Source organism: Rhinolophus sinicus, chromosome 1, assembly GCF_057876585.1.
Source record: "Rhinolophus sinicus isolate RSI-liver-muscle chromosome 1, RSI-T2T, whole genome shotgun sequence".
Taxonomy (NCBI): domain Eukaryota; kingdom Metazoa; phylum Chordata; class Mammalia; order Chiroptera; family Rhinolophidae; genus Rhinolophus; species Rhinolophus sinicus.
Window position 1 is genome coordinate 64,735,780 of NC_142501.1, and position 22,526 is coordinate 64,758,305.

At 38.7% G+C, this 22,526-nt stretch overlaps 1 protein-coding gene and 1 long non-coding RNA gene across 2 annotated transcripts in view; one reads left to right on the forward strand and one right to left on the reverse strand.

The window, feature by feature from the left end:
- HMGA2 (high mobility group AT-hook 2) overlaps positions 1–16,405 on the forward strand; it is a 134,948-nt gene extending 118,543 nt beyond the window's left edge. Inside the window, exons 4-5 of the mRNA XM_074325456.2 lie at positions 136–168; positions 16,247–16,405. Coding sequence (XP_074181557.1) covers positions 136–168; positions 16,247–16,294 — 81 coding nt within the window. The 3' untranslated portion in view covers positions 16,295–16,405. The remainder of the gene's footprint in view (positions 1–135; positions 169–16,246) is intronic.
- A 4,668-nt stretch (positions 16,406–21,073) lies between these two features.
- LOC109447781 (uncharacterized) overlaps positions 21,074–22,526 on the reverse strand; it is a 54,192-nt gene continuing 52,739 nt past the window's right edge. The window contains exon 4 of the long non-coding RNA XR_016022169.1: positions 21,074–22,002. This is a non-coding gene — a long non-coding RNA (uncharacterized LOC109447781). The remainder of the gene's footprint in view (positions 22,003–22,526) is intronic.

A 22,526-nucleotide genomic window follows, 5' to 3' on the forward strand; every position in this document is an offset into this window, starting at 1 on the left:
GATAAACTATTCAAACTTTGAAATTTTCATCTTTAGTTGCAGAAAAGTGTTTATGTGTAAAACACATATACTTAATTTTTTCATTATGTATGTTTCCTTTTAAACTATAACAGTTCTTTTTTTTTTCTTCCTTAGCCACAACAAGTCGTTCAAAAGAAGCCTGCTCAGGTAAGAGATGGTCATTATGATTTTTTTCCCTCCCAATTAATATAAAAAGTAAAGTGAAAACATATATTCCCAAATTCAACCTTTAATTAGTATTTTTCTGGTTTTGATTACATCAGCATTCCAGTACTCTAAAATTTGTTGTATCCTTCAGAAAAAGTCAGAAATACATAGTCAGAGATTGTCATTAAAAACCCCAAAAAGGTCAAGGCCTTTGCTTAAGTACACAAAGCAAACATAAAAGTTTAAAACACAGAATGTTTATTTCAGTGCCTTGTGTATAAAACATCCGATACAGTTAATGTCATCATGTGTTTTACCAATTCTTAAACATCAAATTTTGTCCTTTCCACCTTAGTACCCATATTTCATTGACTTGATATAGGGCTTATTATCTGCACAGCAGTTCATGATTCATCACTGAAAACAAATCTGTTCATTGAATTATTTCATAACATTTGATGATCCCAAAACGCCCCCCAGAGAAGGCTGGGAAACTGGGAAATTAAGTTATACTGGTTTTGCAGATTGATGAGCTCTTGGGTCTTGCTTCCGTGATTATTCATAATCTCTGAAGTCTTGGGGTACATCCATATTAGGAACCAGCTTTACTTCTCTTGTCCCATATGACTGGAATTCCTTGTCCTAACTGTAATCTATCCACTGAAACATAAGAGTCATATTTATTGAGGAAGTATATCTTAAAAGAGAAGAAAACTGAAGGATAAATGAATATGATTGCCAAGTACATGAGCTGTTATTAAACTGTCAGACTGTCCTGCTGCTCTCCCCTTTTGGGTTTAAATAGAAGGTCAGGAGATTTAAGTGTATCATGCAGATCCTGCTGAAGTACCGGTACGTCATTAAGCAATGTCATGGGTTACCAAGTTGTTTTGTGGATCTCTCTCATATAATTAAAAATATCCCTAGGTTCTTTTCCCTAGAGGTCTCTAAAAAGGTACCTTGCACCCTGTTCCCTTGGGACACTGTTACCTTGCCTGGGAAAGACCACCCACACGATCTTATGTGTTTACTGTTTTTTAAAAATGCTGTGTGGAAGAAAATTGAAGCTTCCAAACACAGGGAAAATGTATCCGAATAATTAGACATGGGCTTTCAGAAGAATAAAAGCAGACTTACATGAACAAAATCACTTTCCTGGCTGCTCCCATATCTAAAAGCTGAAAGGGGTAGGAGGCACTAAAAATAAATATCCAGTGTTTGTTTGTAAGCAGTATTAAATAAAAGGAAATATAAACAAAAACTTGACATTTTAAGTAGGACATTCCAAATATATTTAGCGTCTCACTCTTCATCAGTAAGAAAATCAAGAGAAAGTGAATTTATAATTCTGTGCATTTTAGTCAAAAGATACTGCGTGTTCACTGTTGTATCATAGGATGTGAATGATAGATTAATAATAACCTTATGTGGCCTGTTAACAACATTGATTCAGTCTCTATTCTTGGTGTTATAGGGAAGCTGAGGCAAAAAAAAACAAAAAACAAAAAAACAAAACAAAACAGAAAAACCAACATAGTCACTGCATCTGAGAAATGTGTAATCTAGTTCAGAGGTTCTTAACCTTGGCTGCATATTAGAATCACCTAGCAATTACACACACACACACACACGCACACGCACATGCACACAGTAGTTTCCCCTTATCCGAGGGGGATACATTCCAAGACTCCCAGATGATGCCTGAAACTGCAGATAGTACTGAGTCATATATATATATATGTATATATGTTTTTTCCTATACTACATACCTGTGATAAAGTTTAATTTATAAATTAAGCACAGTAAGAGAGTAACAATAACTAATAATGAAATAGAACAATTATAACAATATGTTCTAATAAAAGTTATGTGAATATGATCTTTCAATCTCTGATAACCAATCTGATAACCCAGATGGCTACTAAGTGACTAACGGGCGGGTAGCATATACAGCGTGGATATTCTGGACAAAGGGAAGATTCACGTCCTGGGTAGGACAGAACAGGACAGCACAAAATTTCATCACGCTACTCAGAACAGCACCCAATTTAAAACTTAGGAATTGTTTATTCCTGAAATTTGCCATTTAGGACCAAGATTGACTGCAGGTAACTGAAACCGCAGAAAGTAAAACCGTAGATAAGGGGGGAATACTGTATATGGGTGTGTGTGTGTGTGACCATGTATATTTATATGATTATGACATATATCATCATATATCATACACACACACACACACACACACACACACATAATCTCATGTGTGCACTGGAGACAGCTTTTGTGAGCCAATCGTATCTCTTCCCTATCTACATTCAAGTAAGCGGCTTCAAATCCACTACATTTGGAGTATTTACACCATGGCAATTGACAAATACTAAAAAAAAATCAGAACATGTTTTTTCCTGGAGAGCAAGTTGTTAAATATTTACTTACACACCATTGGCCCCACCCTTCAGTGATTCTGATTATTTGGTCTGGAGACTCAAGCATCAGTATTTTTTATGAACTCTCCAAGTGATTTTAATGTGCAGCCAGCGATGAAGACACTCAGGTCAGTGAACAGACATGAGAAGCAGCTTGACCATTTGAAGCAAATGACACAGATTGTCAAAGTTTATGAGACACATAGGGGATATAGATGAATGGGTAGGACGCCATAAGGAAATTATTAAGAGGGTGATTCCTGGAAGAGTTTTGCTTTTGTTGTTGTTTAGTTGCAAAAGGGAAAATGGAGACATAAATTAGGGGAAAGAAAGGAAGACGTTATAGATGAGATGAATGGCACATTCAAACGTAGAGAGGCAGAAACAAATAAATCATAGGTGGAGATTATCAGTGTGACTGAAACTGGTTGCAAATTGGGCAGTAATACACCAAGAAATAAGTGAAGTCATAAATTTTTCCCAAGAGAATCAGAAACATCAAAGAAGCTACAGATGAATTGAGTTGGTCTTCACTGATGAATCTGGCTGTCTTACAGACCCGATTCCAGATTTGCCCTTGAAAGGAGAATTCAGACTCAGAAATAGAAAAAAGGACATGAGCTCATTGGGCTCCCTAATCTATATTGTCTAAGGACACGGTGATAAATTATATAAACACAGGGACTACATGGGAGTTTATGGAGGATAATGTAAATGTTATACTACGTTCAAAAGAATCTCTTCCTTTTTCATCTGTTTCTTTCAAAATACTCCCCCGATGGCTTTTCCATGTGGCAGTCTGGATTAACTCAGGCTCATATCCTTTCTTCCTCAACAGTACTCTGAGGGGTTACATTTAGATCCTGTTTTTAGGTGGTGAAGATTTTAGCACAATTAAATATTTGATATCTACAGAAAAGGGCTCAGCGATGTGTATGGAGACCTAGGTTTTGCTTTCTGGCCCCATCGCTGGGCAAATTAATCTCTCTGTGCCCTATTTATGTACCTATGAAATGGGCTAATAACAACGCCTCTTCCCTTACTCCCAAGAACATTTTGAGAGATTCATAATTGTATAAATTCCAGGGAGTATTATTACGTTCTGACTTACTTTTGGTTGTTAGGTTTTTCATTTCCAGAGGTGCATATGCTAGAAAATTCTAGGATTCCAATTAGTTTTAAACTACTATCCTTTTTACCTTAAGTGTTTTTATTGCTTGCTTTTAAAATAGGGATGTTTTTTAACTAAGGGGGAAATCTTATAGTAATTGCTACATCCTATCATTAGGACTAAAGCAGTCAGGGTCACTTTCACTATTATGTATATCACATGTACTGTGTTTCCCCGAAAATGAGGCCTAGCCAGACACTCAGCTCTAATGCGTCTTTTGGAGCAAAAATTAATATAAGACTCGGTATTATATTATATTATATTACATTACATTACATTACATTACATTACATTACATTATATAAGTCCCGGTCTTATAGTAAAACAAGACCAGGTCTTAGATTAATTTTTGCTCCAAAAGATGCATTAGAGCTGATTGTCCAGCTAGGTCTTATTTTCGGGGAGACATGGTATCTAGAATTACAGTGGCTCTATTGCAACGTCTCCTAAATCCATCATTTTCTGAAACCTCCTCATAGCTTCAAGAGTGCCCACTTCTTGAAACTGAACTACAATGTGAAAAAATTCACTCTGAGGAGACCAACTCGGGATTGTGATAAATCTCAAAATTTAGATACACAGTTGTGTTTGTGTATATAAGTACATGTGTCTGGGGAGGAATAAAAATTTAAAGGGAACCCTACTGCGGAGGTTTGTGTTTGCAAAAATCCACCAGGTGCCATCAGCTACAAACTTTTAGTGTGTCCCATAATCCTAATGGAAAAGTTATAGTCTCTTATAAATCTAAAGAAGACAATCTGCAATATTCAATTTGTTTTAAAATTCCCAAACTAGGGAAAACAAAGCTTACTAGGAACTACTACTATATTTTCATTTAAAGGGATAAAAGAAGCAATAAATAAAAATTTGCAAATTTCCGAGTTTTTTAACAATTTGAAGCAGTTGAATTCTCAGCCATATGGATTACATTCTTAACTCTAGTAGGAAATAGTGGTAGGTGTTGTCGTTGTTGTTTTAATAAATGACATAGCAGAAACGTGTCAGGTTATTATTGATAGAGAGAGCTTTGTTTCTCAAGGTTTTATTTAGATAAGAATAAATCTCGCTCCGTTTCAGACTTCCAACAAGGTTTTACTGGCTTGTCAGGTATCTTATTGTTTCTTGATTTGCCCCTTTTAAGGCCTTAGACTGAGATTAGAAGTGATTCCTTATACATAATTCAGACTTTTTATTTCTCATTGGAGCCCTACCCAAAGGGTAAAAACAGGTTTTAAAAATACCAACAGTTCTCCTTCCTTTCAATCCAATTTCCTCATTGTTGTATAGCTCTGGCAAGCTACACCTCTAGCAATTAAGACAGGTATAAACCTGCTCCCTTTCAATTTCCCAATGAGAGAATTGGAAGGTTTTCAGTTTTTAAAAGACTGGAAACAAAGCTATCCATTTCAAAATAGAGTTTTTACCTGCAAGTAACATCTCCTGAGGGTGGTGTGTACCAGGGCAAAGAAATCTCAGTAAGCCTTGGTTATCATGAGATTTTTTTTCCCCCTTCAAAAAAAAAAACAACCCTGTTGAATGTTTTTACAGAGACTTCAAGGGCAGTTTTAAGGATGTTTATATTTCAGACAACCTAAACATTGTTTGGAGCAAAATGAGAGATTTCATTTTGGGACAAGCAAGTTGATGAATTGCAGTCAACATCTTGTTCTCAAAGAAGGCATTTTTACTGGGGGCTTTTAGTCTAGACATACAAAAGAGGAAGGAGGAAGGAGAAAGAGGGGAGAGCATTCTCACTCTAACACTCATCTTTTATATGGCACCTTGGCCAATGCAGTAAATAGTTCATAATAAATCAAACTTGCAAATAGTCACTCTTCTACTCACTCAGGGAGCATAGTGATTTATATTGCCTAAGTCATAAAGAGTACTGATTTATTTATTTTCCTACTTATGCTCTTTCAATCTGGTAAAACATTTTGTGGGCCAGTAAATGTTTGGTACCAACTGGTAAAACATGAAGAATTATATCAAAGTCCATGCTGAGTGGCACTGTTTTGTTGTATAGGAAATACTTTTTGATTTCACTCTTGACCTCTAACATTGCAAAGGTCAGGGGAAAAGGAGAGAGCCAAGTAGAAACCAGCGGTTAACCCTTCAATAAAGTAGGTCAATGATATAACAGCACAGGGGTAGGGGAGAGGAAGTATATCAAAATGATTATTAACTGTAAACATATGAAGTAATTAGCTTAGCTAACAGTTGTAATAGAGGAATATTGGCAAGATGAATCCAGCTGTTTGTTTCTTGGCAGGGAATGTCTTGTAGACATGACATAAACTTCTAACGAAGTGAAAGAACATCACTCAATTTGGGGCAATATATAAAACTCCAGAAGGAAAAATTTAGAGTTTCTGGACTAGACAAATTTCCTGTAGGAACTTTTTAAAAAGAGTATGATTGTTTTTAACAATATGGTGAAGTCTGTGGATTAGGCAAAAAATAAAATGGTAATGTCTGCCTCCTTTTTCCTCTGCATTCTGATATGAACTGGATAAAAACCAACTATTTATTAAATATGTAAACTTTCTTATAATTATCCATACTTACTGACCCAAATTAATATGCGTAATAGTAGCTAGCTTCAAAACTAGTCTTTCGAAGAAAATTTTTAATGTTTGAATTCAAATATGTTTCTTTCTCCAAGATAATTCCTTTGCATTCAGGAAATGTTGACTGGATACTTAGATGTTCATTGAATAATTATTTGTTGAATTACTATTATTATTTATATTTTTATAACCTTATTCAAAAGTCCTCTCTCTGGATCATGAAAAACAATTGGTGCAACAATGATTAAAATCCAGAAATGTTCTGTTCCCTGGCAGCAAATACAAGTTATGCAAAGTTTTATACACATAGAAAACAAAGAGAAAACGTTTCTCCTAATCTATTCATCAGTAAACACATCTGGAACATAACCAGTAAGCAGCCTCCAACCTAACCATTTTTTTAAACTATTTTGCACAAAAACAAGAAGACTCCTCAACAGTTTGGGAAATGTGTAAATAAATTCCCTTCTTCTGAGTGCTTCCGTCATGCAAAAATCCTTTTGCCACGTCGTTAGCTATTTTTTAAACATGAGGCTCATTCAATAAGAATTAAAACTGGCATGGAAAACTGATCCAACTCATGATCCTCAGAAATGATGACTTGTAGGATGCTGAAGCTTGCAATAGTTTAGACATAAAATGATTTCCCTCTCTGAAAAGGGTGACTCCCTTCTGGAGATACATTTAAAAAGTCCTTCCTCCCAGGAAAGACATTTGTAGCATCCTAGGGGTGCATGTAACCTCTGTTTGCCATATTTTCAGTGATGGAACTCTGATCAAGGGCACAAATGAGACAAACAGGAGTGCATTTTAGAAACCTAAAGACGTCTTATTTTGTTTTCTTTTGGAGGCATTGTTTAATCGTGTTTTTTTTGTTTGTTTTTGTTTTCTTTCTCAACAATCTATCATTGAACCACAGTTAAAGAAATGAACAGAATGAATAATGGTAATTAATAATCACAGGTTCACATTATTGTCTTTCAGGATTTTCATTTTTCCCCCCCAAGCTTTCCCTTTTGGTTGTCACATGTTTCCCTCACACCCTACTAAGCAGCTAAATGGGTAGTATCATTATGGCTCTCACAGAATGGGAATAAGGCACAAATAGACAACCCATTAATGTCAGGGTTCGTACTTGTGGCCAGTGACATCTCGGATCTGCCGTCTTTACTTTAAACATCGCCCAATAAGACCTTAAAACTGACTTTATTACCTTGATGGTAACACAGGCAAGGTCGTCCTGATGATTGTATATTTTTACATACATAAAGTTCAAATAAAGAAAAGATCAGGAACAAATGCTATACACATCCCAACTTCTTAAATCTCCTTTTGAAAAACGTATTTCCCTTCTAGTATTTCCACCAGATTCCCTTGCACTTGCCAGATTTTATGGTTTATATATGTTCCATTTAACATTTTTTTAAAAAAAAAATCTGATATAAACTTTTCCTAGTTGGAGGAAATAATCACTTTCCATTAAGTTAAACAGTCCCAATCCATTTTAAGTTAAAATATCTGACAGAGAAATAGAAAAATTCAGCTTCGTGGTCTTGCAGGTTGCTTAGCTGCAGATGCAATCGTAGTTGGTTTCTCATCATTGCTGAGAAGGAAAGCCCATTATTTCTCTTGTGACTGGACTGGCTCGAGATAGTCACAAATGTGAAAAACTCTTAAATGTGTCACACCAATTCCTTAAAGAATTAAGCATATTAAGATGACAAAAAGAGTATGTCATAAAACCATAACTACTCTTTCTAGATTATCAGTTATTTGTTAAGTTTACTGTCAAGATAACTTAAATTGCAAATGCATTTCTAGCCTGTAATATTTTATAATAAAAGAGTTGCAGGATTCTTTGCAAGCAAGGAGTAAAAAATAAGGACTTATGAAAGCCAATATGGACTTCTGTGATTTTACACTCCTTGTTACACACAAAGAGGGGCATCGTGGTGACACAACTCCTCAAGTTTGCAGGGAGAGTATTTCCATTTCTCAATTTTACTTAGCATTTACTGGCCTCCCTTCCACTGCAGACCTGCTGTTTAGTCTGCATCTGAAAATTAAACCCAGAGCTTCAGCTCTTGCATTACATACTGCACTTTTCTCCAGCACACACCCTTACCCATGTCTGTATGGTAAAAATCTATGATTCAACTTTTAAGACATTATAAAATTCCATCCAGCATTAGGGGATAGGGTTGAATACTGGGCTGTCTTCTTCCTCCTTTTGAGTCAATTAGTGGAAGTATACCCAAAGGTATATGCCACATGCATTGTGTTAAACCAAATTAAAAGAATGGACATATGTACAAACTATATTTCTAGGTTGTAGTGGGGTTTGTCCAAACTTAGCCAAAGCCAGGAAAGAGTTACATTTATTAAATTCCTTTTTTTCATTCACAAAAGAAAAACTCAAGCAAAATGAGTGCAATTTTCCAAGAGTCATAATAAAAATATAGTTCTCCAACTTTGCCCATTTTCCTTTCCCTCTCATCAGTTTTCTGCCCCCAAAATGTGCATGTTTCGCCCTGGTATGATGCAGCCTCAGTTCTTTGTAAAATAACTGCATGATTGGCTGGGAGCTGTTCAGTGTTTAGAATCCTTAGTGGCTGGTGCTCATAAAAATATCACTGTGCACTTCCACTTTGAAAGTCCTTTTTTCCTACATGCCAGAAGCCCCGTTCCAAGAGTAAGCCTTCTTGACCAGACTGCTGCTGTTTGGCCTTCCCACCGTGCCTACTAGGCCTTAATGAAATGTGTAAATTCTTGGCTACAGTATTTCAATCTCATTATTGCCTCAAAGCTGCTCTTGGGGAGCTACACAAGCTCAAAGTTTCTTTGGCCATATGTGGCAAATATGAAGCAATTTAAATAAAGATTTCAAGGTGCAAGCTATTATCTGCCGTAAGTGACAATGTCCTCTAAATTACTGAAGAGGATTGAACGTCAGGGGTTCCTAGCAGCTACTCTGCTATGGAAATCAGATTCATTGGGGACGTCAGAGCCAGGTGCCTATTTCCAAAGTCACCAGTTGCTGTCCACTCTTTGCACCACAGAAGCGCCCTCCATGAGATCTGGCCAGCCAGGACACTTAAGGCAGCTGAGGGTGGATTTCCAACTTTATCTTCATCCCTAACAAGGAGGCTATTTCTTCTTTTTACACTAACACTTTTGTCACAGCAACCACACATGTAGCAAAAGGCCAAGCCACTGGAAAGGTGAGAGCTGAGGTTTGAAGAGGTGAGAAGTGCCACACACCTCACCAATGATCATCCATTTGGCACCCATGCTGTCCTTTAGAGGGTGGCCAGTCAGGGTTATGCAAAGAAGAGAGAGCTCAACACCAACTAGATGTTTGAGGAAACCATCATTATGAGCATGCCAAAAGTTTAATGGAGTGAGGCTCCTGCCCTCCGACATCCTAGTTATGTACCCAGTATTGACTGACAGCTTCTAGTAGAAGAATTTCAAGATCAATGGAAAGATACCTTAATAAAACAACTATTCAGGTGATCAGTCAATGGCAGAGTAGACAAACGCTGTGCTTACCTCTTCTCACAACTACATCAATATTACAACTAAACTACAGAACAGCCATCATTGATAATCAGCTGAAGTCTAGCTGAACCAAAGCCCTACAACTAAGGACACACAGAAGAAGCCACCTTGAGTGGTACGAGGTGTAGAGACGTGGAACAGACTGGCCCCACACCTGCGTGTGACTATTTATAATCAGGAGGGATATCTAGGCCACAACGATCCCCCTGGGAGAAGTGAGGGGTCCCAGTACCAGCCCCACCTCCCCAGCCCAATGGTCCAGTACTGGGGAGAGAAATCCCCATAACTTCTGGCTGTGAAAACCAGCAGAGATTGTGGCTGAGTGAGACAGAGGGTGGCTGCACTCCCAGGCATTCCTCTTAAAGGGCCCATCCATGGACTTACTCACTGATGGACTCACTTGTTCTGAGCTCCAGCACTGGGGCAGTTGCTTGAAAGGTACCAGGGTCATATGGGAAGGAACTGAGTTGCCTGGCTATAGGGCAAGGAATGGAGCGGCAGCTTTTTCCAACAGGAGGAGCTGGTGGAAACCATTATTTCTTTACTGAGCCCTCTTCCCTTCCTGCGTGCAGACACAGGCTGGCACCATATCTGAGTCTCCATCAACCTGGCTAACATCCTCTTTAAGCCCCGCCTTGGTGATTCCCTGAGACCTCACCCCATCCAACTTTCAGGCCCACCCAAGCCACTTCCAGCAGCTTTTCCATACAAACAGCCTGCCTTGGCTCATGCTGTAGATTGTCTTAAAATCTCTCAAAGGTTCACAAAACCCAAATGAGCAGCATCTCACTTTGGCATGTCCCATACTTCTGGCTGAGCAGCCCTAAGCTCGGCACTAGTGACAGCCGGCCTTGGTTCATGGCTTGGACTCTTCAGGCACCTCTAAGCACAGCACAGGCAGTGACCATCTGTAGATTGCTTTGTGGCTCATGCCAGGTGGCCCTGGGCAGGACATAGGCTATGACTGAACTTGGCATGTAGAGGATCCCCTCAGGAGACCTGTGGCTTGCACACCTAATGGCCAGTTTTGCACTGAGCTGGAGCATCATTTCGACGCCTCCAAGGATGACACACCCAAAGGGCAGACTAGGCAGGCACCAGAGCCCTGCTATAATGAATCTTGTTCCATAGGGTCAACCCCTACACCACTATAGCCATGGCCAATCCTCATAGACAATGAACCTGAGGGTCAGTCCCTCCTATAGATGTTCACAGAGCAACCAAGGCACAACTGCAGCAGGAGGGCACACATAACCCACACATGGGACATACCTGGAGTGCCTGGCTCTGGTGACTTAGGGAGACTGCTCTCTGGGCCCCACAGGACACCTACTACATAAGGCCACTCTAAAGACTAGGTGACACAGCAGCCCTACCTAATACATAGAAAGAAACACAGGGAGTCAGCCAAAATGGGGAGACAAAGAAACATGTTCCAAGTAAAGAAACAGAACAAAGCTCCAGAAAAAGAACTAAACAAAATAGAGACAATCTACCAGAAGAAGAGTTCAAAACACTATATATAAGGATGCTCAATGATCTCAGAGAGAATGTCAACAATGAGATAGGAAACATAAACATGGAGCTAGACAATATAAAAAAGAACCAGTCAGAAATAAAGAATACAACAACTGAAATGAAGACTACATTACAGGGAATAAATAGATTAGAGAAAGCAGAGGATTGCATCAGCGATTTAGAAGATAAAGTAGCAGAAAATACCCAAACAGAATAGCATGAAGAAAAAAGAAGCTTAAAAAAAAAAAATGAGGGCAGTTTAAGGGGCCTCTGGGAAAACATCAAGCGTACCAACATTCTCATCATAGGGGTACCAGAATGAGAAGAGAGAGGGCAAGGGATTGAAAACCTATTTGACTAAATAATGACAGAAAACTTTCCTAACCTGGTGAAGGAAATAGACATACAAGCCCAGGAAGTGCAGAGAGTCCCAAACAAGAGGAACCCAAAGAGACCCACACCAAGACACACATCATAATTAAAATACCAAAAGTTAAAGACAAAGACTCTTAAAAGCAGCAAGGGAAAAGTAGTCAGTTACCTACAAGGGAGTTTCCATAAGACTGTCAGCTGATTTCTCAACAGAAGCTTCACAGGCCAGAAGGGATTGGCAGAAAATATTCAAAGTGATGAAAAGCAAGGAACTACAACCAAGATTACCCAGCAGAGTTATCATTTAGAATCAAAGGAGAGATAAAGAGCTTCCCAGAAAAGAAAAAGCTAAAGGAGTTCATCATCACCAAACCAATATTACAAGGAATCTTGGAGGGACTTCTTTAAGATGAAAAATAGATAGATAGATAGATAGATAGATAGATAGATAGATAGATAGATAGATAGATAGATAGATAGATAGATAGATAGATAGATAGATAGATACATAGATACATAGATACATAGATACATAGATACATACATAGATACATACATAGATAGATACATAGATAGATACATAGATGATATGAATAATAAAATGGCAATAACTATATATCTATCAACAGTTACTTTCAATGTAAATGGATTAAATGCTTCAGTCAAAAGCTATAGGGTGGCTGAGTGGATAAAAAAAAATAAGACCCATATATATGCTGCCTACAAGAGAAATCAGATTGAAAGACACACACAGCCTGAGAGTAAAGGCATGGAAAAAGATATTTCCTGAAAATGGAAACAAACAAAAAAGCTGAGGTAACAATTCTTATACCAGACAAAATAGACTTTAAAATAAAGGCTACAAGAGACAAAGAAGGACCCAGTAAACCCACTTCTGGTTATTTATCAGAAGAGAAACCCAAAATGCTACTTCGAGGGGACATGTGCATCTATATGTTTATTGAAGCATTATTTACAATGGCCAAGCTATGAAGGCTACCTGGGTATCCCTGAATGGATGAATGGATAAAGAGGTGGTACATATATACAACAGACTATTACTCAGCCATAAAAAAGAATGAATTTTTGCCATCTGCAACAAAATGGATGGACCTAGAGGGTACTGTGCTAAATGTAGTAAGTCAGACAGAGAAAGACAAATGTCATATGATTTCACTTATAAGTGGAATCTAAAGAACAAAATAAACACATGAAACAGAAACAAACTCATAGATACAGAGAACCATTTTGATGGTTGCCAGATGGGGGGGGGGGTTGAGGGTGAGTGAAAAAGGGGAACGGATTAAGAAGTACAAATTGGTTGTTACACAATACTCATGGGAATGTAGAGTATAACATAAGTAATATAGTCAATAGTATTGTATGTAATATCTATGCATGATATCAGATGGGTACTTGATTTATTGGGTTGATACATGAGAACGGTGAAAAAGGTGAAGGGATTAAGTACAAATTGGTACTTACAAAATAGTCATGGGGATGTAAAGTAAAGCATAGGGAATGTAGTCAATGATATGGTAATAACTATGCATAGTGCCAGGTGGGTACTAGACTAGTCAGGGGGAATCACTTAAATTATGCAAATGTCTAACCACTATGCTATACACCTGAAATGAATATAAAATAATATTGAATGTCATCTGTAATTGAAAAATTTTAAAAGGGGGCAAAAAGCTGAAGGGGAATAAGAGGTTCAAATTTCCAGGTGTAAAACAAGTCATGGGGATGTAATATACAGCATAGCAAATATATAGTCAGTAATATTGTGATAGCATGGTATGGTGTCCGATGGACCACTTCTTTAGGTTTATAAATGTTGAATAACTATAGTGTACACCTGAAACTAATATAATGTATGTTAGCTATATTAGGATATAATCCTTTTTTAAAAATCACAATCATTGAATATAACTAAAATTTAAATATTTAAAAACTAAATAAATAAAACAAGTGTTCGTGTTGTATTAAGAACTGTTAAGTAAAGGATACAATATGAGGAAACATCATTTTCAGCTGAGTTGTATTTAAGGTATTTGAATAAACCATTTACATATCAGGAGCTTCGAGAGCTCAAATCAAACAAAATTTCTGGGGATGTTTTGAAAAGCTGATCACATTTCATTTACTACAAGGTCTCTGTAAGTTCATGGCCTGAAAATTCTATTTCCTTCCGGATTTGTAAGTACTTTGGTTTCCAGATAGTACAGAAAAATCGAGTGGTTAGAGGTGGAATAATTACAGCTACATCCAGGAGGGTTTCCAGCTTAACTGAGTTCTATTAATTTTTTAACCAGGAAAAGATGGAATAAAATAGACCTGCCGGATTTTATGCTGAGGTCTGTTTCAGAGTAGTAACCAAAGTCCACACCTCATGTCGTAATGAGAAATGAGTCATTTGGGGATGGATGAAGAGTGTATCTGCTGAACAGCTTACTGACTTTCTGGAATTTAAATATTAAGTGAAAAGACAAGGTCATAGGGCAGCTGAACCTTGGCTTGTCTCTATTTCGTCTCTCCATGGCTTTGATCATGCTACATCCTTCTTTGTGGCCAGGACTCCATAGAGAATCTCAGGGTCATGGCCTGTTGCCTATCAAGAGGTATAAACCTGCTGCTTAAATATGTGAAGGCTGAAGTTTGGGGGTTGGGAGTAGAGTGGAGGTAGCTTCACACGTTCCACATTTCCCACATAACCCAAAGCAGACTAAACAAAACCGGTGTGAAATCTCATGACTTGATGCTGCTGTGGTTATATTTTTTAAGCTGTAATCCATTCATTTGTATGTGTGTTTATTCCCAGGATTTACAGCTCTCTTAGTCTTTGGGGGAAGAGAATGTTTGAAACCTTCTGTAAAGGGTTGGCAGTAAGCAGTGGCCTGTGATTAAAGCCCAGGATAGAGAGAGACAGAGAGAGAGACAGACAGAGACAGAGAGAGAGAGAGAGAGAGAGAGAGAGAGAGAGAGAGATCATGTGAGTGTGTGAGTATCCGTTCATGTGGGCTTTTTTCCTCCCGTTTGCTGCTTTTACGCAAAAGCGTCACACATGGTAGCATTTAGGACCTCCTTCACAGCTGAAGTGTTTCAAACACTAATGAATGGAAGTTTGGTCATATAATGCAGACAAGCTTTAAGGCATGCGTTACTGAATGGTGTACTGTAGTGACCTGGGAAAGGAAGAGAGGTATAAATTGTGTCAGTTAGCCACCCAGACAAAATGAAGCCATGTGGAAAATCAAATCTATTAAAGTATGAAGACTGCTATAAGCTGTTTTAAGCTGGCCATTCTTAAAGAGGCTCAGTTTGCTGCCGGTGTAAATGTTTACCTCTTCTCCCAGATCTTTCTCACATGCCGTCTTGTGAGACATTGTGCAGCATTTGATAAAAATCATCTTCTCACTAAGGACGCTTTTATCAGAAATGTTTATTGTCTCTGCTTTACCACCCATGTCCTGAAACGGACTACACATTTGTAAAATAAGGAAAAGGAAAGAGAACTGTGCAGCTCAAGCCAGCCTGCAGAAACTCCAACAAACTCCAGAACCACAAGGAATCAGAAAAAGGAAAAGAGGAGGAATTAGATTTATATGAAGAGGAGGCCCTGCAAAAACATATATATTAGATTTTCTCTGCTTGGCGAGCACGGTATTAAATTTTTGGTCGATGTGCAAGGAACATGGAGATTGAGCAGTTATGCCAAACTTTGGTCATAGTCTTAAAATGTGCTTTAATAAATACAAGAACCAGGAAATGGATTTGGAGAGGAAAGTAGCAGTCAGCTCTTGCAGCCCTCTCAGGCTCACTTCTGACCTCACGCTGCTTCTGCCTGGTGGCAGCAGCGTCATAGTCACACACACAGGTTCCGGCGCCTGTCTTAGCTCAGACCCCTGACCCTACATGCCCTGTAACTTTGGGTATGGTACTTGATGTTCTCATCTGTAAAATGAGAGTAATAGCACATAGTCCCTAAAAGCATCTCGTAAGTAGCGTGAAAGTATCAGCTATTATTACCAAATATCTGGAAAACGCGTTTATTTATGCCTTCGGAAAGGAGCTCCTTGACTTTATTTTTCTTACTTGTATGCTGGTTTTTAAAACTGATGACTACTAGCACGCTGTCGGAAAAAAATGGAACCATTTCTTTTTTACTCGAATTAGTTATTAAGAGTGGCCTGACATTCTCTGGACTGCAAACAATTGAATTTGCTGACCAGCCGCCATGATGTCAAGCCTTAAGTCAACAGTGGCTAATGACTGCTCTGGGAAAAAACAACACCTTGATTCCTCAATTACAGTTTGAGAAGTCTTAGAAATGAGGGGCTTGCCAATCATCCGCATCCTCTTTTGAAGCAAGCATAATGTGCTGTGGAAACAGGTCACCTCTGAACTGTTTGTAAGAACAGCCCACACAGGCTAATGGTCGTGCCCTTTGTGTGTTCCAGGAGGAGACTGAAGAGACATCTTCACAAGAGTCTGCGGAAGAGGATTAGGAGGCGCCAACATTTGATTTCTACCTCAGCAGCAGTTGGATCTTTTGAAGGGAGAAGACACTGCAGTGACCACTTACTCTCTGTTGCCATGGTCTTTCCACTTTCATCTGGGATGGGGTGGGGCGGGCGGGGGAGGGGCGGGGGTGGGGGGGAGAAATCACATAACCTTTAAAAGGACTATATTAATCACCTTCTTTGTAATCCCTTCACAGTCCCAGGTTTAGTGAAAAACTGCTGTAAACACAGGGGACACAGTTTAACAATGCAACTTTAAATTACTGTTTTCTTTTTTCTTAACCTACTAATAGTTTGTTGATCTGATAAGCAAGAGTGGGTGGGTGAGAAAAACTCTGAATCAGGTTTAGTCAATCACTGCACTGCATACAAACAAGAAATGTGTCACACTTGTGACGTTGGGCATTCACTTTGAAAAGGCGCAGTGTGTGACACTGTGTACGCCTCAAACACCACCCAACCCGCGCGCTGTAGTGAAGCTTCTGTTTAGAACACCAAAGATAGGACTAGATACTACTTCTCTCTTTTTCATATAATCTTGTAGACACTTGATGATTTTTTTTAACTCTTATTTCTAAACGAGACGAAATGCTGATGTATCCTTTCATTCAGCTAACAGATGAGAAAAGGTTACGTTCATTTTTCAGAAAGGGAAGTAAGCAAACAAGTGTTGCCAACCCCTATATTTATGAATATCACACAGATCAGTAGGAGTAATAAATTTACTCGTCCACTCGTTTTCAGGAAAACACTCATCCGAGTAAAATCTACTTCCTACGGAGCCAAATGCCATTTAGCAATAAATCGCACTTGTTAGCCTCAGAGCATTTAAGGAACCTAGACAAGTAAAATTATCTTCATTGTAATTTAATGAAAAGGTACAAGAATAATGCATGATGAACTCACCTGAATTATGAGGTAGGAGGAGCGAAATCTAAATTTCTCTTGCTACAGTTATGCTACAATTTACAAGACAAAAAAAAAGCAGTACCTCCTCTCTCTCTCTCTCTCTCTCTCTCTCTCTCTCTCTCTCTCTCTCTCTCTCTCTCTCTCTCTCTCTCTTTCTCTCTCCATTGTGTATCAGTTTCCGTGAAAGACCTAAATACCACTTACCTCAAATTAAGCTTATGTGTTACTTCAAGTAATACGTTTTGACATAGGATGGCTGACTGAGGTTCTTTACTTTGGCTTCAGTTCACCATCTCTTCATTCAAACTGCACTTTTAGCCAGAGATGCAATATATCCCCACTACTCAATACTACCTCTGAATGTTACAATTAATTTACAGTCTAGTACTTATTACATGCTGCTATACACAAGCAATGCAAGAAAAATACTTAATGGGTAGGTGATGCAAATCATCTGCGGTTCTTTTTGTACAATTAATTACAGTTAAAGAAGCAGTCTCCTTACTGTGTTTCAGCATGGCTATGTATTTTTCTATGTTTTTTTTTTTTTTAATTAAAATTTTACAAATACTTGTTTCAGCTTCTCTGCTAGATTTCTACATTAACTTGAATATTTTTTTAACCAAGTCGCTCCTAGGTTCTTAAGGGTCATTTTTCTCAATCGCACTACACATCACACAAAATTTGACTGTAATGTTTAAATATTACCCTCCAAGTCTGTACCTCAAATGAATTGTTTAAGGAATGGACTAATTGACTTGCAAAGACCTACCTCCAGACTTCAAAAGGAATGAACTTGTTACTTGCAGCATTCATTTTTGTCAACGTTTGAAATAGTTCAAACTGCAGCTACCCCTACTCAAAACTATTTTTGTAAAAGATGTTTGCTAGAAAGGAACACATTTTTACCTACTTTTGCAAATAAATACATTAAAGCCAACCTTCAAAGAAACTTGAAGCTTTGTAGGTGCGATGCAACAAGCTCAGCTTTTGCACGATGCAATCAGAAATATGTGTTTTTAAGATTAGTTGAATATGAGAAAATGCTTGACAAAGATTTTCATGTATTTTACACAAATGTGATTTTTGTAATATGTCTCAAGCGCTTCTTATGTAGAGTGTTTATTCCTTTCTCTCCTAGTGAGTGTGCTGACTTTTTAACATGGTATTATTATCAACTGGGCCAGGAGGTAGTTTCTCATGAGGGCTGTGTCAGTGTGGCTTTTCATTCTGAAGCCAAACGAAACTCAAAACCATCTCTCTTCCAGCCACTTCAGGGAGGTAGCTTCCAAGCCCACATCCCTCTCTGAGACTGGCAAATCGCTCACTGTTGCGAATCACCAAAGGAGCTATGGAGAGAATTGAAACTCAACATTACTGCTAACTATGCGTTAAATAAGCAAATACACAGTGGCTAATAAAAATTAAAGTCCCATTCCATAACTTTGGTTGGGCCTTTTTGAAACCTCATTGGCCAGCCTGTAAAACTGACACAGTTGCTCGTGTTGGCCAAACTTGGAGCACCAAGCGATTTCCATCTCTGATGAAGTTACTCTTTTATTTCCTCTACGTTGTACAATCAAAACACACTACTACCTCTTAAGCCCCAGTATACCTCATTTTTCATACTGAAAAAAAAAAAAAAAGCTTGTGGCCAATGGAACAGTAAGAACATCATAAAATTTTTATATATATAGTTTATTTTTGTGGGAGATAAATTTTATAAGACTGTTCTTTGCTGTTGTTGGTCTCGGCTAAGTAAGACTGGACATTTAACTTTTACCATTTCTGCATGTTTGCAGGAGAAAAGAAAGTATCAAGACGTTTAACTGCAGTTGACTTTCTCCCTGTTCCTTTGAGTGTCTTCTAACTTTATTCTTTGTTCTTCATGTAGAGTTGCTGTCTATGATTGTACTTTGAATCGCTTGCTTGTGGAAAATATTCCTCTAGTGGATTATCACTGTCTGTTCTGCACAATAAACATAACAGCCTCTGTGATCCCCATGTGTTTTGATTCCTCCTCTTTGTCATAACTCCGATCAATAATAATGTTTGGTCAAAACAGATCAAGGAGACAAATATTCACACGTCATTTTGTCACCCCCACACACACACATTATGTGCCCAGACTTTACACTCACTGTCATAAAAGCTTTAAAGTATCATACGTATTAAACCAACTGCCATAAATTCACCTTTCAGGGTCTGACATTTAATTCCACAAAGCCAACCTAGAAGAAATACAAAGGAAGAACAGTCTGTAGTTTAAAACTAGAAAATTTCTACTTAAGGTTCGTATCGATAAAGTTTGTAAGGGAAGTAACTCGTTTACCCGTTATCTTTCAAGTAACACTTGCAGGGAGATCCAAAAGTTTTGGTTAAAAGAATAAGAAATGAAAAGCACAACGTTTCTACTAAGTAGGAGTCTATTATAAACAGCATAAGCAGAGTCAGAATTCTTCCACCAAGTTCAAGAGCATCTTTCCACCTCAATTGTTGATTATTAATAGTTTTTTTAAAAAACTATAATGTTCTGGTTTGTGCTGCCATGTTGTCACTAAAACTTCTTCATTTAGCGTCTTAGGAAGGAGTTGTCCATATTAAGACATTTTTTTGTCTGGAAACTTATTGTCCAGTTTATTATTTCACTTCTTCATTTATTTTCACAGCCTATATTTTGTGAGTGCCTACCTTGTGTTCAGCCCCAGACCAAGAGGCCCTTCAAAAGTTTACCTCCTTGGAGAAAATTATGCAAGTAGAGAAATACAGGCAGCATGCGAAAAGGATGAAGTAAATTGTTTAGGCAACAAGTTTCAAGAATTCAGAGGAGGGAAAGCCATTTCCTGCTGGGGTGGATCATTAGTTTAGCCTACCAAGAGGGAGACAGGCCAGATGTATTTAATATAACCCATATTCGGTCTGTTCATTTTTATTAATATAGAAAAGCACATAAGAAGAAATTACTTCCTGAAAATAAACAAACCAAGAGAGAAACTTTGGCTTGAAAAAGAAAGAATCAAAAAGGATATGTTATGTCCAGAAGAGGGTAAGTTGATGACTAAGATAAAATTTTTACCATATTTTGGAGTTGTCACTAAATGATCTCTGAATTCGTTTTTCTTTTTAATTTTAGAAAAATTAAACTATTGCTTTCACACAATAAGCAGTGCACTGATGAAATTATTATGTGAAGGAATCTCTTAGCTTTAAACTTAAGTTCAAATCACTGTGGGGCCTCTAGGATGTACAGGATATTGTTTGGGGCAGTAAAGGTCAATGAGACTTCATCCATGCCCACAGAGAGCCAAAACTTCTCATAAGGGAGCTGCACCTGATGGAGAGCTGTGTGAATATAACCTTACTGAGTTACCCTGAACGAGGTTGGAGGCATCCTGAATTCTGCCAGTAGCAGGGACGAGCTGCAGACCCTCACAAAAAGACTTCCGTATCACCGTCACTGAGGTCTCCTGCACGGACAATGCGTCTCTGCCAAGGCAGCATTTCTATGAGGGGATGGGGGCTGCTTTTCAGCAGGGCTAGGGTACTCGACTCTGCTGAATTCAGGAATGGGAAGTGGCGGAGGAGTATGGGCAGGAAGAAACAGAGCTAAAGAGGAACATTCCAGTCAGCGAGACATGACGCAGGCTCAGACTACAGATGAGTGAATGAAACTTCAGAGAAGTGAAACAAAAGGAAGCCCAAGAGTGGAGAAGAGGGCAGAATGAAGGCACTTCTTACCGAGTTTTACTTACATACGATGACTTTTTATTGAACAAGTGTAACTCTTAGAGTTTGGGAAGGTCATCCTTGAGCTGTTACTCGTCAGCGCCTAGGCACACTGGACAGGATATCCCATTGTACCATATGACGGTGTGGCGAAAGGTGTGGACTCAAAGCAGACTGCCTGCGTTTGAATCCTGGCTCTGCCACTAACTAGCTGGGGACCTTGGGCAAGTCATGTAACCTTTCTGAGATGGATTTTTTCATTTTTAAATAGAAATAATAACTGCATCTACCTAAAGTGTGGTGAAATATATCAATACGTGTGAAATGCTTAAAAGCCCTTGGCATATAGAAGGTGCTATATAGTGTTAGTGATTATTTCTGTTGTCCTGCCTCTGGCTGCTCTAGTTTCTGTCATTTTTTTATCTTTGTCACACAGGGATATTCACAGATCATGGTCAAAGGTATGAGGGTTTCAAACCCCATTTTGATCGTACATTCCATGCATGAAAATCATTAATATATGCATAGATTCCTTTTTCCATTATGGTTTGCAGTGTTTGATCTCAGTGGATTTGGTTACTCAAGGGAGTTACCCCTGAAAAATCAGCTAAATGCAAATTGCTTCCATTACAGTGACAGTGTAGGGGTCCCTGATGCTACACAGCTTTATTTGCTTGTGGGGACGTTCACTTTCCGCCATTCAGTCCAGCCCTCAGCCCTGGTTGCTCTAGGCTCCTGACTTTGGCCTTGGTTGAAAGGACCACATGTTGGAGTATGGAGCTGCGTGGTGGTCCTTCTCCTGGTGGCTCAGCACCTGACTCCTGTTACCCTTCAGGCTCCTGCCTCCACCTGTAGCCCATCCACCTTATGGAGCTGAACTAAACGCACTTCTGCAGCTGGTTTTTGCCCCTCATCTTATCAGTGAGCCTTAGGCCGCCTCGTTGTTCTCTTCTTCCCCGTCCTCTTCCAATAAATCTTATTTCCCCTTCGGTTTCTCTTTGGTCACCTGCAGATGTTAGTCTCCTTGGATGAAGAGTAATGCACCACAGAGTACAATACTAGAAGTGAAAAGGAGAGGAAACAAGATGATTGCTTACATCTTTGATTTTCCTTGATGACGGATCGGAATGGGGATGGGATGAGGGGGCTGCCTGCCTGTCTTCACCTGCACTGGCGTGTCCTTGACCAGGCTGGCAACACTTTTATTGGAGATGAATGGCTGCATCAGCCAGGGCTTCTTCAGCCACAGTAAGAAATGGCTTACTCCAAAAAACAAAAAAAAAAAAAACATAATAATTAGCTGATAGAGCCGAGAAGTCCAGGATGCTGGATCTTGAGGCATGATTTGAAACCCAAAGAATGTGTCCAGGAGCCTGACATTGTATTGGCCTCAGTTCTGCTTTTCTATTTCTTAGGGTCAATCTCTGATCGATTCCCCCCTAGTGGTGGCAAGGTAGCTAGTGGAAATCCTAGACATTCAGCCTCTTGGCCTCGAAACCTCTGTGAAAAGATACTTTTTCTTCAATATTGCCAACAAAATCTGAGGGTTCAATATTGTTGGGCCAGCCTGGATCACAGCCCA